At 48.2% G+C, this 17,939-nt stretch overlaps 1 protein-coding gene across 9 annotated transcripts in view; it reads left to right on the top strand.

Moving 5' to 3' along the window:
• Positions 1-17,939, top strand: part of CA6 (carbonic anhydrase 6) — a 46,838-nt gene extending 28,899 nt beyond the window's left edge. For all 9 annotated transcript variants that reach the window (XM_073317185.1, XM_073317184.1, XM_073317191.1 and 6 more), the window contains 6 exons: positions 329-424; positions 6,262-6,328; positions 8,039-8,196; positions 11,406-11,529; positions 13,205-13,303; positions 16,316-17,939. In XM_073317185.1, the coding sequence (XP_073173286.1) occupies positions 329-424; positions 6,262-6,328; positions 8,039-8,196; positions 11,406-11,529; positions 13,205-13,303; positions 16,316-16,929 (1,158 nt within the window). In that variant the 3' untranslated portion in view covers positions 16,930-17,939. The remainder of the gene's footprint in view (positions 1-328; positions 425-6,261; positions 6,329-8,038; positions 8,197-11,405; positions 11,530-13,204; positions 13,304-16,315) is intronic.

Genomic DNA, 17,939 nt, shown 5'->3' with positions numbered 1-17,939 from the left:
CTACCGCTCTAGTCGCACCTGCACAATCCCAATCAAACAGGCCTTCAGCAACACAGGTTTGTGATAAACATTTAGGGCCAAATTCTTCCAGCACTGTGCACTGAAGTCACCACAGCTACCTGAGTGTCATGGAGGCTAGAAATTTGGTCCTAAAATATTTTCCCCTACCCTTGTTGCTGAAGGCTTGGGTGTCTGCATTAGGTTAGCAGGACCAAGAGAAGGTTGGGCACTGGCTATCCCTTCAGTCGGAGACTATTCTTTCAAGAGCTAAAGGCAGCTTGACCACCAGTCCCCAGCCTTGGACTGACCTTGTCTTGTTCTCCTACAGCTGCACATTGTCCATTACAACTCCGGTAACTACTCCAGTTTTGAAGAAGCAAAAGACAAGCTGAACGGGCTGGCAGTGCTTGCTTTCCTCTATGTGGTAGGTTGTAGCTCTACAGGGAGAGGGAACAGGTTGGCGAGTGGGTATGGGACATTATTATTTGTTCTGCAGTAGCATGTAGCAGGCCTAACTGAAGTGTATTTGTTGGAATTGTAGGTGGTCACTTTAAGAACAAGGTTAAGAACTAGCTTGCAGGCTAGGGGGCTCTGATCAGAGTCAATCTGGAAAGAACCAGCTTAAAGCTAGGTGGGGTGAGTTGTGCCCCTCTGCCTTAGGGAGCAAGCCTGTTCTCTCCCCATTTTTGGGTGCTTTTGTTATTCTGAATGCTAAGGAATAAAGCAGTGTGACACTGCAGCCTTCCAACGGGCGTATTTATGTTTCTATCTAATTGCTGCATGCATGCTATGAACACAACACCAAACAAGAGCAGAGCCCCATTGCGCGAGGCACTGTACGAACACATAGTAAGAGACAGCCCCTGCCCTAGCAGATTGAACAGACATGGGAATACAGGGGCACAGGGAGGTGAAAGGACATGTCCAAGGGTATGTAGCAGTTAGATGGAGCTTGTGGGCGGGGAGAGAAATCCAGATCTCCCGCCCTAGTCCAGGGCACTATCTTCTGGACCACAATGGTGGTGGAAGGTGCTTGCTATAGACTATTCCTTTTGCTTGCTGTAGGTTATTGGCTTTTCAAGGGTCACCCACGGCAGAACACTGCTGAGATGGGTCATCACCCCTCAACTCATTCAGTGGTAGAAGGCTGACCACCAGGTCACAGTTTTGCCAGAAGGGCTTTTGTGAAGGATGGGAACAGACATTAAGAGTTACCTTCCACGGGACATGCCATGGTTGTTTTTTTGAACTATTTGGGAGCCAGGGTTAGACGGTCACTGAGCACAGGAGGGGGCTAGAGGCTCCTGAGATGGGGGTGAACCCCAGCAGAAGCAAAGAAATCCATCGCCCCATCCTCTAGCGCACCATGAGCGCCACAGCAAAAAGCACATTGGCGCAGGGGCAGCTCTGCAGCACCCAACACAAAGGAGCACCCATTGGAATGGTCACCACAACAGAGTTCGCCTGCCTGGTAACAGAAATAACCTGATCCGAGTCCTTGCAGAGACCCTGCTTCATGCTTGGAAATATTTCCAGAGTAAGATTTTTGTGGGAGTTCCGTGCATTTGAAAGGTTTTGGAATGGAATCTATTCAGGCCCAGAACACAGATGGCAGGTTCTGCTCCCCCGCTCCCAGCACCTCTTTCCCCGGTCTGGGCAGAGCCCTGTTTGGAATGAGAGAAGAATTCATTCCCATGGCCCATTCAGTCATTGGCCTCTCTGCTGAGACTGCCTGTGGCCAGAACACCCTTTCCCTCGCTCCACCTCATGGCAGTGGGTGGCCCTGCAGACACCCCACCTTCAATTCCCCCCTGGGTCTTCCAGGAGCTTTCCATAGTCCAGGCTACCTAAAGCAAAACTTCCCTTCAGGGTAGGGTTGCCAACTTTCTAATCACACAAAACCAAACACACTAGGTATGTCCCCGAGGCCGCTCCAGCCCCTTCCCTGAGGCCCCCACCCCCCTGCTCATTACCTTTCCCCTCTGTGACTCACTCTCCTCCACCCTCACTCACTTTCACTGGGCTGGGGTGCAGGATCTGGGCTGGGGCTAGGGATGAGGGGTTTAGGGTGCAGGAGGGGGGGCTCCAGGTTGGAGCCAAGGGTTTCAGAGTGTGGGAGGGGGCTATGGGTTGAGGCAGGGAGTTGGAGTGCAGAGGGGTGAGGGCTCTGGGCTGGGGCCAGGGATGAGGGGCTTGGGGGAGGGCTCAGGGGGTTACCTCAGGCGGATCCCGGTCAGCACCACAGCAGGGCTAAGGCAGGCTCCCTGCCAGCCCTGGCTCCACCCCAGAAGCAGGTCTGGCTCCTGTGTGGGGGGAGGGCAGGTAGAAGGCTCTATACACTGCTCTCACGTTCAGGCATCACCCCCCCAGCTCCAATTGGCCACAGTTCCCAGCCCATGGGAGTGCCACTCTGAGCAAAGGTTCTGGAGGCAGCATACAGAGCCCCATGGACACCACATCTACAAGCTGGACCCATTGACCGCTTCCAGGGCACAGCCCAGTGCCAAGAGAGGTAGGGACTAGCCTAGCTTAGCCCTGCAGCACCAAAAACCAGACACCTGGCAACCCCTACTTCAGGGGGTGGGGTGACTTTTTTTTTTTTTTTTTTTTTTTTTAAATCTTTCCATGCAATTTCTAGGAGCCTTCCAGGCCCAAACCCTTCCCTCTTAGCTAGGGGATCACACAGCCCTCTTTCCAGGGCTCACACAATGCTTCTCCCCAGCCCTTTTAAGTTTTCCATCACCAGTTTCACCTAGGTGAGTCAATAAAGTCTTTAAAAAAAAAAAAAAAAAACAACCCCCCAAAAAACCCGAAACCTTCCAAACACCAGCCCTCTCTCCAAGACCCCTTGTGGGGGTATCATGCAATCTTCTACCCCACCTTGGAAACCAGCTGGCAAAGAGTCTTCCCTAGCTACTTCAGAAGGTTTCACAACAACCACCATGCACCTCTAACTCAGTCTTTTGCCTCACCCAAAGTCTCTCTGCCCCCCCGACTCTTGCTTATCTATCCCCTACCTGATTGGTGGGTCATGTGATCCACCAGTCACATGACCTTCATTTTCCCCGCCTGGGGAGAAGAGCGGGCTGTATTACAGGTGGGGCTGACACTCAGCTTTTCTCTGCGGGCCAGATAGCCACTGATGCTGCCAGGCAAGTTGACCAGTTATTGGCAGTGGTTTTTGTGATGTAGACACGTGCCCACTGGAACTGGGCAGAGACCCACTAAAGTCATGTCACACAGGCTACCAAACAACCCCTAAGTGGCCCCTGTGGACGAATCTGAACCAGCCACGTTAAAGGTGAAGTCTTCATAGTCTATCACCAATCCCCAGAGCCATCCCTTCCAGTTCCTTTATTAATTTAAATTTGCTTTTTCCCCCATTGTAAAAAATCTCAGCTCCATTTTTTTCCCCTGAAGACCTTGAGCCCACAATACCCCCAGCTTGAAAGTGACCCCTGGACTCTCACGGAATGACAGCCAGTCACTCCCTCCCTGGTCACAGCAGCAGTTCTATGCAAAAAAAAGCTTATGCCTCTCTTTCCTTTGTTCAGCGTGTTTGCATTGCACGGGGAAAGCATTAGTGCATCTACCCCCCAGTCCTCTCTCCAGCACATTACTGGAGCAGCCAGGGGCGGATCTTTCCCTGCTCAGAGTGTCGCAGCTCCTCCCTGGCCCAGGCTTCCAGGCTAGAGTAGCTTATCCCACCTGCCTGCAGCACATGGCTGGTGGACGTGCCTAATGGGGTGCTCCTTCAGCCTTTGTATTGCACACAGTGACCCCTTTGGAACGTGGCTCCGGGGAATGCCTGGGATTAGCACTCCCTGTGCCGCCCTCTCATGCACTGCCCTCTCCCCATGTCACAGAACCACACTGGTTCCACTGCAGACTGGGTCCGACTCCTTTGCCTGCACTGGGTGATGAATATATTTTTTCTCTTATGGCCTCCTCTCGTTGCCAGGGGGGAGGAGAGAGGTGAAACTTGCCTGTGGACAATGATGCGGCTCAGCCTTTCATTGTCCTTGGAGTGGTCCTGTCCCCAGCTGAGATTATTTTGAAGGTCCAGGCTCCTGTGTCCAACAGCTCCCTTCTGGCAAGTGCATGGGCTCTGTACTACAGGCAGCTCCCGCTGGTACAAAGAGGAAGAGTCTGAGATCAGAGCTGTCTAAGGGAGGGTGTCCTAGCCCAGGAGTGGGGGGAAGGTGAGCTGATACCCCTACCACTCAACCCACACCCTCACAGACTGAGTTGAACAACCCCATAGTACGAGCCCTGGGGGAAAGCTACAAAGTGGCAGATGTTAGTAGGTAAAGCAAGAGCCCCGTAGGCACATGGATGTGAGAGAGGGAAGGTGGAGCAGCATCGAGGCAGACAGAGTAGAAGAAGCAGTTCTGGATGAATGACGGAAAAGAAACATTGTGGGTAAATAATAATAGGGAGGAGGCATGCTCATTTAGAGAATGGGCCTGGGATACAGGAGAGCTGGGCTCAACTCCCAGGCCAGCTTTGCCACAAACTCACTGTGTGACCCTGGGCAAGTCACTTAGCCTCAGATCCTCAATGGCATTTAGACTCCTAGCTTCCCTTGAAATCAGCTGCCTGGGCCTCAGACTCCTCATCCTTCAGTTCCCCATCTGTAACTTGGGCCCAATAACAACACTCCCTTTCTCCTACCTGTTGTCTCCCTTGTCTGTTTAGACATCAAGTGCTTTGTGGCAGGGAGAGTCTCCTGCTAGATGTATACACAGCACCTAGCACCATGGGGCACCAGGGGGGCTGGAACAATTTTTATAGTGGGGGTACTGAGACCCATTGACCCAAACTGTAAACCCAGTCTATACTAGAAACCATTTCAAGTTGGGGGTGCTGCAGCACACCCCCCCCCCCGCATCCATTGTTCCAGCACCCATATGGGGCACCCCTCTGAGTTGGGGCCTCTAGGTGTTATTGTAATAAGAAGAAATTATAACAGAATAACTATTTGATGGGGGGCAGGGAAGCTCAAATTAGTGACCGATCTTCTGCCTCGGGAGTGCTGTGACTGGCTTTAGGTCATGGACGTGGCTGAATGTCTGTGTGTTCACTGACCTTACTAACTGGACTCAGAGGTCTGGCTCTCTGATGGGAAAGGGTCACCCCTCCCCTCTCTTCTCTGGCTCTGGGAAGCACCACTCAGCTGCCCACTGCCAGCACCAGAGCATTGTTCGCCTCCTCCAGGCTCCAGCCTCGTGAGAGCTCTGTGCTCATTTCAAAGGCCTGAGCGCTGCTTCGTGTTGACAAAAGCTGCAGACAGGGATCTGCGGTCCTAGCAAGAGATGATTTGACATGGCAGTTGAGATCCCATTGTGGTGCGATAAAGAGAGGCATAACTTCGCTCCGTTCCAGAGCGCCTGCTGACGAGAAGCTTCCAGGCACTGAAAAAGGGCATCTCCCTCTCTTCCTCATGCTTCGCAGTTCATGAGAGGCAATGATCAGAGGCTGAGGGGATCAAGACTCCTGGATTCTCCTCCCAGCTGTGGGAGGGAAGTGGTGTCTAGTGGTTAGAGGAGGAGGGACTGCATCTGGATTTCTGGGTTCTGTTTCTAGCACTGGGAGAACAGTGTGGTCTAGTGGTTAGCGCAGTTGGGCCGGGGGCCAGGACTCATGAGTTCTACTCTCAGTTCATGCATTGAGTTTAGGTGAGTCATTTAGGGCCAAAAAGGTATAGGATCTTAGGCCCAAATTTTCAGGATGTGGTTGCTTAACATTGGGCATCTAACTCACTACTGAGACACTTCCTGAGTCATAACTAGCTTGATTGTCAGAGGTGCTGAGCACCCACACATCTTATGGAAGGCAGTGGACTCTGACAATCAAGTCAGTTGTTCAGATACCTAAATACAGACTTTGGTGCCCAACTTTATGCTCCCAAAGTTTGAAAATGTCAGCCTTAGCATCTCCATGCCACAGTTTCCCCCACCTAACACAAAAGAACACTAGGATGCTTTAGTGTGTATGTAAGAGGAGGACACGGGGGAGGAGCCCTTCACCCTCTAACCCTCCAGCACTCTTGTGCAATTCAGTGCAGGCTTCTATCTTTCGGATCCATAATGACAAGTGTGGTGATTACTCATGAAAATATCCAATCCCTTAAGAAATCCAGCTCCAGTATTTGGCTGTGTGAGCTCCTGCCTCAGTGAATCTCACATGCTGAACTGAGCTAGAGCTGGTGCTAGTTTGACTTTTACACATTTTATTCAGCAAGCCCTGTTCTCCTTCTAGGATGGGAATTTTGAGAACACCTACTACAGTGAATTCATTTCGAACCTGGCCAAAATCAGGTTTGCTGGTAAGTCCCTGGCACCCCTCTCCATTCTTGTTGCCCAAAAAGTCAGTACTTGTAAGTGCTGGGTACGCCTGGACCTAAAGGAGACAGCCCAAGGGGAGAGATGGCAGGGCGGGTGAGCTCAACAGGAAGATCCATTTCATTCTCATGGATAAGGCCAGATAGATCTTGGCCTGGTTGATGAATGGCATGGGAGACTGGGGTTATTATTTACCTGGTTTTAAGGTGCAGTGGCCACTTCAAGGTCAGATGTCCCATGAGCCAGAGGTCACATAAAGCTATCAGAACTTAACATGCTCTTCCTCGTCATGCATGACAGGACCCAGGTCTGTGACTCAGCCAGAGGGTCCCAGCTGATGGGGACTTTCCCTTTCAGTTGTAATTTACCAGTCTTACAGATGCCCCATGCTCATTGGGTTCCATGTGCGTTGCTGGACGCTGCAGTTGTTACTGGGAGAAGCAGGGGAGGCTAGTAGGCAGCTTGCTGCATTTTTTTAAAAACAAATTCTATATCAAGTTACAGTTAAATAACTAGGTTACTTCAGCCATACCCCACTGCACACCCCTGCAGTTTCTCTCCTTCCCCACACATGCAGAAAACAGGGGTGCTGATTGCAGAATCATCCTTCCATTCTTAAGCAAGCCATGGCATCCTGTTAAAGGGAGGGACTTCTCCCTGCCTCCACCAGAGCTTGCTACATCAGAGAAAACAGTCTCACTAAATAAGTAAATAAATAAATAAATGAAAAGTCTACAGCAACTCAGTATTAACACAATACGCTGGGCTATTGGTTTGGGGCTGCCCTGGGATTTCCTGAGCTGATTCCCATGGACAGGTGAACTCACCTGTGTAATCAGGTCTTTCTCGCGAACACCAAACTGGTTCTCAAGCCACAAAACCCACCCTTGCATTATGTGTAGGGCAAATTCCATAGGGACCTTGGAAGGTCCAGAATCATAAAAAATAGTCTTCTTAATAATACCTGGCCCTTATATAAAGTGATTTTTATTTTCAAAGTGCCTAGAGCAGGAAAAGAGCTATTAAATCAGCTTATCAAGTATGGATATTGTTATTTATCTCTATTCTAGTTGCACATATAGACTCCAGCCTCACTATGCAAGGTGCTGTAGACTAGAGTTGGTAGAAAATTTTCATCAAAACAAGTTTCCATCATAACGTGTCCTTTCAACAAAACTGAACCAGTTGGGTGAAAGTGTGTAGCCATTTTGATGAAATTTAATTTAAAAAAATTGGACAAAACCTATTTTAAAAACATCTTTTTTCAACATTTTCAGAACCATTTTGACTATTTTTGTTGTGAAAAATAAAAAATATAAAAGGGTGAAAAATCTAAACCGATCATTTTGCATTTATTGAAATGAAAAGTGTCGAAGGACCTGAAATTAATTTTAGTTTTTTGGGAGGTCATTTCTTGAAAAAATGTCTACATTTTCATCTTGATTTAGGATGAAGATTTTTTTTAAAAATCTGAGAATTTTTCTCAGGACAGAAAATCTGTTTGCAGTCAGCTCTCGTACAGCCGTAACAAAAAGACAGTCCCTGCCCATCTGCCTTTGCTTGGCTCAGTCACTGGCCTAGTTCCTGGTGAATTTGGGAAGAGATTTGTCAAGTGTCTGGCCATAGCTGCCGGGACCAGTCCTCTGCTTTCCTCTCCAGGGTCATTATATAGCTGTGTTTTGTTGCCTTTTTAGGGAAGTCAACCAAGCTCAGTTCACTGGATGTCCAAGCCATGCTGCCTGAAAACCTCTCACACTTCTACAGGTATCACGGCTCACTGACCACACCGCCATGCTCAGAGAGTGTGATCTGGACAGTTTTTGACTCTCCCATCATCCTGTCACACACACAGGTAAGGCCCCCTCTGCTGCTTGCCAGATGTGACAGCCTCTCCTCCTTCCAGGCAGCCTTTCTTTAATTGTCTCCACACCTCCACTCTCCATTGTCTGGTGCTTTCGAGGGGGCTGGGGCAATTATTTGCAGTGTTGTAGGGCCATGTGGAGGTGTGTGTGTCTATGTGGCATTTTGTAAAGGAATGAAGTCGCAGAGAAGCACAAAGTTGTAGTGATGTCTTGACATAATAGTGCTCAGTCCTTCTCTAAGGCCTTCCATCCAGGAAAGTCACAGTGCTTTACAGACAGGAATGAATGTAGCTTCCCTTTATGCAAGGCAGGTCAATAACATTATCCCATTTTACAGCTGGGGAAACTGAGGCACAGCTGTTAAGTAACTTGCCCAAGACCACACTGTTAATCTTTGGTACCTCCTGATTCCCAGTCCCCTGCTCTCGTCACTAGTTGTAGCTCTTTCCTGATGTAGGGGGATGTTTTTCATTCTTTCCCACTCTCCTGTGTTCTTGGGAAGAGTAAGGGGTTACCCCGCTCTGTCCCTTTTCTGGCTGCACAGGAAACTGGGCCTGGATCCAAGCAGTGCTGGGCCATTGCCTTAGGTGCGTTCGCCATGCTGCAATGCTCTGACCAGCGCTCCAATTGCTTTGCCTGGCACTCACACGTGAGACTCTATGACAGACACAGGTGGCTGATCATTGGCTTACAGATTCAGGGTGATGGATGCTCAGCCAGTCACACTGCTTGACAGAGGCAGTGTGGTCCAGTGGTTTGAGCATACTGCTGGGAGCCAGGAGCTCCCACATTCTAATCCTGGTCTTGACAGTAACTCAGCGTGACAATACTTACCTGCCTCGTGGGGTGTAGTGAGAATAATATTTGCCAGGCCTTCAAGGGTCCAGTCCCTGATCTGCCACTGACTCCCTGGATGACCTTCACCTCTCTGTGCCTCGGTTTCCTACGCCAGCAGCTCTCAACCTTTCCAGACTACGGAACCCCTTTCAGGAGTCTGTTTTGTCTCACGTACTCCCAAGTTTCGCCTCACTTAAAAGCTACTTGCTTACAAAATCAGACCTAAAAATACAAAAGTGTCACAGCCACACTGTTACTGAAAAAATGCTCACTTTCTCATTTTTATCATATAATTATAAAATAAATCAAATGGAATATAAATATTGTACTTACCTTTCAGTGTATAGTATGTAGAGCCGTATAACCAAGTCATTGTCTGTATGAAATTGTAATTTGTACTGACTTTGCTAGTGCTTTCTATATAGTTGTAAAACTAGGCAGATATCTAGATGAGTTGATGTACCCCCTGGATGACCTCTGTGTACCCCTGGTGGAGAACCCCTGTCCTAGGCCATCCAATGGGTATAGAAAACATTAACCATGACTGTTTGAGAGCGCGTCTGTGTGAGGATCCATCTATTTGCAGAGCACTCTGGGTGACGTGATATGCTGTAGTGCAAATTATTGGTGTTTGGCTGAACATGTCTAACAATCGTTGTAATTGAAGGAGGCGGAGAAGCTTCTCTGATTTATTATTTATAAATGGGCACAAAAAGAAACCTAGTATGAAAGTGTCATTAATTATACGACCATGACTGTCCCTGTTGGAATTAGAGGTGCTGGCTCGTATTCTCTCGTCTGCTGCTTAGACATCCACACTCAGCACAAGCCAGACTGCTAATTCAAAGGGTTTATAGTCTGAGGTTATTGAATCTCTAAACTCTCTAGGCCAAATTCAGCCTTGGCATAAACAGGTGCGTCTCCACTCAGAGCGACTCTCTGCCTTTCCCCCAGCCAAACTCGCGGTGCAAGAGTGGCAGCTGCAGCCACATCTTGCAGCCACGGTGGTTTAAGTTAAAATCTCTGTCAAGCAGAGCATAGCTGATGTCTGGTAAGCAGCAGCAAAACCCCCTGCTTAGTTAAATGCAACAGGGCCAGAACCCAACAAAAATAAAAACAGCAAGGAAGACCAGCCAGAACCAACCAGCAAAACTGCTGAGGCAGAGTCTTTGCGGATTACAAAGCCAGGAGCATAACGAACTCACCCACCAGCAGGCCCTTGGGACCAGATTAAAGATAATTACAGAACAATAATTGTTGTTTTTAGAAAAGCGACTCCCTCGTTTATATTGGCCTTGTGTGAATGGAGGCGTTATTTCAGCTAGGGGCCAGTGCAGGTTTTGTCTGCATGCCAGATGAACATTGGTCTAGACTCCAGGCTAGGCATTAAGCTGTGCTGATGACTCCACTCTGGACACAAAGGGGAGCTGTTGATGAGTGATTACAGGTGTCTCCTGTACCCCCAAGAGTGATCAAAACCTTTCAGGAAGGACGGGACTCTGTCCTCTTGTCTAGATCTGCCAGGGCATTTAGCATAGGGCAGAGACCCAGCATAAGCAACATCAATAAACTGAGAACACCAAGGAGCTTTAAATGATGAATTATTTTCCTTAGGTAAATAATGTGTGTAACCTTCTCTTTAAGACACAGCAGAGATAGGAATGGGGTGTGTGTGATTGAGGTGAATTTGCATCTAAACAAGGGGCTGTGCATTCTAATGCGGCGGGGGGGGGGGGGTGGGAACAGTTCAAAGGCCCCCTGGCAGTTGTTGTTAAGCAAAATAATAGGACTCTATTGCAAAATCCCCATCACATGCATAGTTGTCAGAACAACTTCCTCTTCCACTTAGTCCAGCCATTGCCCCTGAGCCTGACAGGTGCCGTGTTCCTGTTCTACTCCTGTGTGTCCCTCAGTTCTGACATTGCAACACCCTGATTCTGGGCCTCTACACACTGCTGCTGGGAATGAGCCTCCCCACCCGGGGAGCAGACACATGCCTAGTGGGGCATGAGGTAGTGCACTAAAAATAGCCATGGGGGTGTTGCAGCAGGTGCCGGAGAGCAGGCTATCAAGCCCAACTGACCCCATGGGTCTGAGCCTGAGTCTGCACCCGAGCTGCACTGTCCACCCTGTGATTTTTATAGCGCGCCAGCTGGAGTCAAGCTGGCGTGAATCTGTCGAGCTGGGTGGGGAGGCTTACTCCCAGTGACAGTGTAGACATAGCCTACCTAGCTCTGCCACTGTAAGGACTCATGAGACATGATCTGCAGCTACCCCGCTCTCGGTCTGGCGAGGGGGGTTTTCTCTTTCAAAGAGCTAGCCACCCATTTCCCCCTCCGTAACAAGCCCATGTTGCTTAAAGATCAAGCTGCTGGAGAATACCTTGCTGGACTGGCAGAACAACACCCTGAGGAATGACTATCGCCACGCTCAGCCTCTCAACGACAGAGTGGTGGAATCATCTTTCAAAGCCAAAGGCGCCAAAGGTAAGAGGGGGGGCTGGGACTGGGTGCCTGGGGTAGGACACAGCATCACAGGGGTGGCTCCAGGTGGGGCACAGGCCTGCAGGTAAGGAATGAGAAACCATTCGAAGTGAGTTTCATTTGCAATCAGTTAAGCAGAGAACCCACGACCTTCACACTCAAGTAGGGGTTAACGGTACCCTCGGACTATGGGTAAGGAAAGGTGCAGGGGTGTATTGTGTCCAAGTGCCATGACAGCTCTAATATCTACTAGCAGAAACAACATGATCTATCTAAGGTACTTATATGGCTCCTATTACTGTAGTATCCAAGCGCTTCACAATCTTTATCAGATTTATCCTCACAAGCGCTGTGTGAACTAGGGAAATATTATCCCCAATTTAGAGACGGAGCTGAAGCACACAGACTAAATGACTTTCCCAAGGTGTCAGTGTCTGTCTGTGGCAGAGCAGGAAATTGAGTCCCCGGCTAGCGCCTTACCTAGTAAACCATCCTTCCTCATCACAGGCAAGGATAAGCATAGCCATCACAGCATCACTGACTGAGCGCCCACAATCAAGGGCTTTTTTTTTTTTGAGAGAGAGAGAGAGAGAGAGAGAGAGACTGAGCGAGCGCAAGCTTTTTGCGTATTGAGCCCCTTGCAACATGAACTGTCTGCCAGTGCAACTGAAGTGAGTGCCAGTGCTAGCAGAGGGTGCCTGGAAAGGATACCTGGGTTTGTGAGAATTTGGAGGCTGTATGATGCATCACCACTTGTTGCGCAAGACCCAGTGTGTTTGCTGTAGCATAGGTTTGGACCTTTGTCCCAGCACCTTTGACCCCAGTGGGAAGAACATTAGCAATAAACTAACAGGGACAATTTCAGACACAGGGGACCTAACATGTTAAAAATCTCTCTCCAGGTTCATAGACCACTCGACAACTCACCTTTGCTCAGTGTCTTTCATACAAACCATATTGTGGAATGCTTTGTGGAGTTTAACAGCAAGAAAGCGAGAAGGGGAGAGAGGGACACACACACCCAGGGAGAAATGGTCACAAGCTAAACTCAGGCTAGGTGTAGCCAAGAAGGGTCAACCCATGGGCTTAGTCTACACTACAAAGTTTTGTTGACATAGCTATGGTAACTAGGAGGGTGGGGGAAGGAATTGCACCTCCTAGCCAACACAACTGTGCTGACAAAATCCCCAGTGTAGATGCAATGATGCCAGCAGAAGTGCATCTGTTGGCTTAGCTGATGGTTTATTTGTGTTGGTCCAACGCCCCCTTCTATCAGCTTACGCTGCATCTCCACCAGGGGGCTCTGCCAGCACGGCTGTAGCAGTATAGTCATACTGTACTGGCAAAGCATCTGTTGTGCAGATAAGCACCTGATCCCATGGAAGTCTGCGGTAAGACGTTCACTGCTGTCAATGGGAGTAGAACCTGGCCTGTTGGTTCTCATCAAATGGTGGCAGTTTTGCCACTGTTCTCTTAACAGACGGCAAAGATGAGGCCATGTAGCCAGGAACAACTGCCCACTCAAACAATTCCCCACCCCAAGTGCTGCACAGGGGAAAGAGACCTCAGTTTAAAAGGGAGGTGCCCCAAAAGCTCCCGATGTTTGGAAGCTGGAGAAATATCCCAGCTGACCATGAATCAATGTGTATCAGTGATTGCTGTTCTCTCACTGATCTAGAACTCTGTCTGCCAGAAGAACTCAGCTCAAAACTGGAGCAAATACACACTCAGCTCCAGGAGATGAAGAAGCATCTGCTGGCTGGAGTGGGCCTGACCGGTAAGACACTTCCAGCCACTTCTATTTCCATGAGATTCACTTGCACAGGAAGTCACTATCTATATCTTCCTCTAATGAGGAGCCCACAATGTCTCTGCCCGTGGATGCGTCAGCATCAGCGGGTGTTGTGTGGACATACGAGTAGAATTTGGTCCTTTTTATGGTTCCGCTGGAGAGTTTCCATCAGTTGTAGCATAGCTAAGCTTAACTTAAGGCCAGCTGTTAGACAGCCGTTAACATCCCATTGCCCTACTCCAGTGGCTCCGGAGATCAGCACATGAAAGAATTAAAACTCAGAGCATTGCTATGGAATGGAATGGAATATGATTATCCCCATTTTACTGATGCGGAAAACGGAGGCATTGAGAATTAAGTGACTTGCACAAAACAAGTCAGTGAGAGAGCCAAGAAATGAACCCAGCTCTCCTGACTCGCTGTCCTGTGCTGTGACAACAAGACCAGCTTTCCTCCCAAATCAGATCCATATTTTGGAGGATATGAATTTAATTTCCAGACTCACCTCCTCATTCCCAGATACGCCTGCATAGAAATAGACTCTCGTGCATATATAGGTGGCATCTGCTACATTCATAAAGTTATGGCTTCCAGGAATCATGTCCCCTTTAATCCCAGAGGCTCATTTGTCAGGCATTTAAAACCAACAAACTAGTCTTGTATCAATTGGCAATCTATCAAGAAAGATGGGTCATGCCTGGACCTTGTCAGCTGAGCTGCCTGCCCCACAGAACCCTTAATTTTGGGAGTTCAGATTAATTGGGACCTGGATCCAAACTGCTCCTGGTTTTGATTTACAGAACTACATATCAACAACATCAAATTGTACCCTTCTCTACCTGAAATAGTTATTATAGCCGGGAGAAAAAGGTGCATTGGACCTGAAATACACCTCACTCCCCCAAATATCTGCCCATATGCACATACGACCGCCCCCATGCCCCAACCTCACCTCATTTACTGGTATCTTCAGGCATGCTGGTCAGTTGCAATGAGATGTTATTCCAAGAGAAGCCCCCTGAACCAACATTGGAGGAATAGGCTGTCAAGGTTCCTTCCCCACTCTGAACTCTAGGGTACAGATGTGGGGACCTGCATGAAAAACCCCTCAGCTTAGTTTTACCAGCTTAGGTTAAAACTTCCCCAAGGTACAAACTATTTTACCTTTTTCCCTTGGACTTTATTGCTGCCACCACCAAGCATCTAACAAATATATAACAGGGAAAGAGCCCGCTTGGAAACGTCTCTCACCCCCCCGCCCCCCACCCCAAAATCCTCCCAAACCCTACATTCCCTCTCCTGGGGAAGGCTTGATAAAAATCCTCACCAATTTGCATTGGTGAACACAGACTCAAACCCTTGGATCTTAAGAACAATGAAAAAGCAATCAGGTTCTTAAAAGAAGAATTTTAATTTAAGTAAAAGAGTCATCTCTGTAAAATCAGGATGGTAAATACCTTACAGGGTAATCAGATTCAAAACATAGAGAATCCCTCTAGGCAAAACCTTAAGTTACAAAAAGACACAAAAACAGGAATATACATTCCATTCAGCACAACTTATTTTATCAGCCATTTAAACAAAACAGAATTTAACGCATATCTAACTAGATTGCTTATTAGCCCTTTACAGGAGTTCTAACCTGTATTCCTGCTCTGATCTCAGCAAAAGCAACACACAGACACAGAGAGAGAACCCTTTGTTCCCCCACCCCCCAGCTTTGAAAGTATCTTGTCTCCTTGTTGGTCATTTTGGTCAGGTGCCAGCGAGGTTATCTTAGCTTCTTAACCCTTTACAGGTGAAAGGGTTTTTCCTCTGGCCAGGAGGGATTTAAAGGTGTTTACCCTTCCCTTTATATTTATGACGTAGGCCAATCACAGAAACATCATTTATGGAAAGTACCACTCTTTTGGGGGGTCAAGGGGAGGGAATCTTAAGGGTTGAAGAAAGAAAGACACACCATTGCAAAGTTCTCTGCCCCAAATGAAGGTCTTTCACATTCTTCTCTCTCACTGTGCTCCGTTACATGCTACTATCCAGAATTTACAAAGTTAAACTCCTCTTTTCTTCCTTCTTTCCCAATTTTTTGAGGGATTTTGTTGCCCAGGAAAGCGAGGCACCAATAGCTTATCACCTCCTATGCCTGTCCATTCTCGATAGTCCTGTGTTATCCTCTTGGCCACAGTCTCTCCTCTCTGCAGCCTCCTCAAATCCAGACTTAAAGGGTTTTGTGCTCCTTCAGTTCTTGGACCACTTACAGCTGCTTGCATGTGAATTATTGTCAGGCATGTTTTTACTGGGAGGGGGCTGGAATTCTTCAAATACAATTTTTTTTAAACAAAAGCCACCTTTATTCAAAAATGAAACATAGTTAAAAACGTGGTTTGCTTTTTAAATGTTCTGGAGGTTTTTTTAATGACACCTGGAAATGAAACTTTCATTTGGGGCTCCTTCCCCTTTCTACCACCCTTCCTTTTCTACTGGCAAAATGGAAAAAAGGAATAAAGGGGAGGGAAGGGGGGAAATTATAAAAGAGGAAGGAATGAAAGGAGTGGGAGAAAGAAACCCTGCAAATTGACTTTTTTTTTTTTAAACAAAAAAAAATACGTTTTTGCACAAAGTTTCAAAAAAAGTTGAATGAATGAAAAAATGGTTCCTTTTCAAAATCTGTGGAACAAATATTACTCACATTTTTTCTGGATTTTTTTAATGAAAGATCTTTCCCTCTTTTTGCTCAGCTCTGATGGTATCAGTCCACCTTTCTCAGAGCTTCTGGGCCGGGCCTTTGCATGTTAAAGCATTTGGGGTACAATGTTGCATGCACTTTCAAGGCCGTAAAGATAATACAAGGAGTACTAGCTGACGCCAGCTAAGACTCTGGCATAGCTTTGCCAGTGCAGCTGTGCGCTCTGTCCACACATGCCCTTGCCCTCTGTAGACTCAGGAAAGCATGTCTCTAAAGATGCATAATGGCTGGTTGATGTTTGGTTATTTCAGGCCTTAAATCTAGTGCTTTCCCAGCTTTCTACTTTCCCGCTGAAAACATCATGAGCTATGTGGCCGTCCGGCCCCTCCGTGACATGAAGCTCCAGGCCTTCACCTTGTGCTTTTGGATCCAAGCCCAGAATCGAGCCAGTCAGACCATTCTCGCCTATTGCACCCAGGAAAGAGACAACGAGCTGGTGGTGACTGTGGGCTCGGCCGTGGGGCTGTGGGTAGGGGGCCGCTTTGTTGAATTCCCCCTGCACCACAAATCTGAGGAGTGGCTCCACTACTGCGTGGCATGGGCTTCCCACTCCGGGGCAGCACATCTGTGGCTCAACGGAGTGGTGGGGAGAGAGATGAACCTCCAGAGAGGGTACATGAGCCAGGCCGGAGGGACGCTCGTCCTTGGGAAGGATAGAGATGAGCTCCTGGGGATCTTCTCCAACGGGTTCTCCGGGTGGATGAGCCACGTCAACCTGTGGAGCTGGGTCATCAGCCACGCCGACATCCGAGCGCTCGCCTTGTGCAGGCGCAGTGAGCTGAAGGGGGACGTGATCGCCTGGGGGGAGACCCCCATGAGTCTCTCAGGGGGAGTGGTGCTGGAGTCAGACCCCAGTTGCCAATGACAGCAGGTTGAATTGGTCCCCTCTTTCTGAGCAAATGGGGAAGCACATTTGTACAGTGTGTGATTTTTCTAAAGCACCTTGGCTAACTGGCCATTTCTCCTTCTGCTTTAAGTTTAGAGTCATTAAACACACAGGATAGTGTGACACGCAGGGCCCAGACACCCCTCGGGGAGAATAGAAGGTTTAAACCCCAAAACAGAGCCGTGGAACCAACAGATTTTATACTGTGTTAATGTGCTATAAAGGTCTACTGAGTAAGGTCTTTTCTGGATGCTTGTAATGTTCTAAAGTCAATGGTCATGATTATGCAATATGTCCACAGACTGTGGTTATGTATTTATGTATATAGAAATCCGTGCTCATAATCTATAGTACAGCTACAACTCCACCTGACATCCAGGCAGCAGGCAGGGAGGGGCAGCTGCCTCCTGAGACAGCCAAGACTAGCCCCAGCCTTGTACAACTTAGGGAAAGACAAATGACAGGCCATTAGAGTTAATGGGAAGACACAGATATCCCGGCTAGAATTCCTGCCCCCCCATGAATAACCATGAGTCAGCATGGGGGGGAGCGGGGAGGGAGAGAAGACAAGTCTTAGGGACCAGCTTGTAGATGGGAGCCTGTCTGTGAACCCTGGATTCCTCACTAAAGCGAGGGGGTACTCTTGGGTACCATTCCAAGTCCCCAGCAATAGGTAGCTTGCAGTAGAAAAGGGATTTTATCCAATATAGAAATGTAACGCCTGCAACGGCATCTTTATGTCCGTCTACTGTGTGACTTGTATGGGTTTGCTCTTTCTTACTATTTTATCTTTGGATCTATGGTTCTTCTATTAAATAAACCTCTTGTTTATTCCCCCCCCACACACACACCAGGTCATTGTGGAGTATGCACCCCACTGTCAGCTGATCACTTCGGGGCTGCTTTCACACCTTTGGGATCCACTGAATGCATCCGATGAAGTGAGCTGTAGCTCACGAAAGCTTATGCTCAAATAAATTTTGTCTCTA

The sequence above is a fragment of the Lepidochelys kempii genome, chromosome 18 (genome assembly GCF_965140265.1).
Source record: "Lepidochelys kempii isolate rLepKem1 chromosome 18, rLepKem1.hap2, whole genome shotgun sequence".
NCBI lineage: Eukaryota > Metazoa > Chordata > Testudines > Cheloniidae > Lepidochelys > Lepidochelys kempii.
This window is presented reverse-complemented; position numbering and strand designations above follow the sequence as displayed.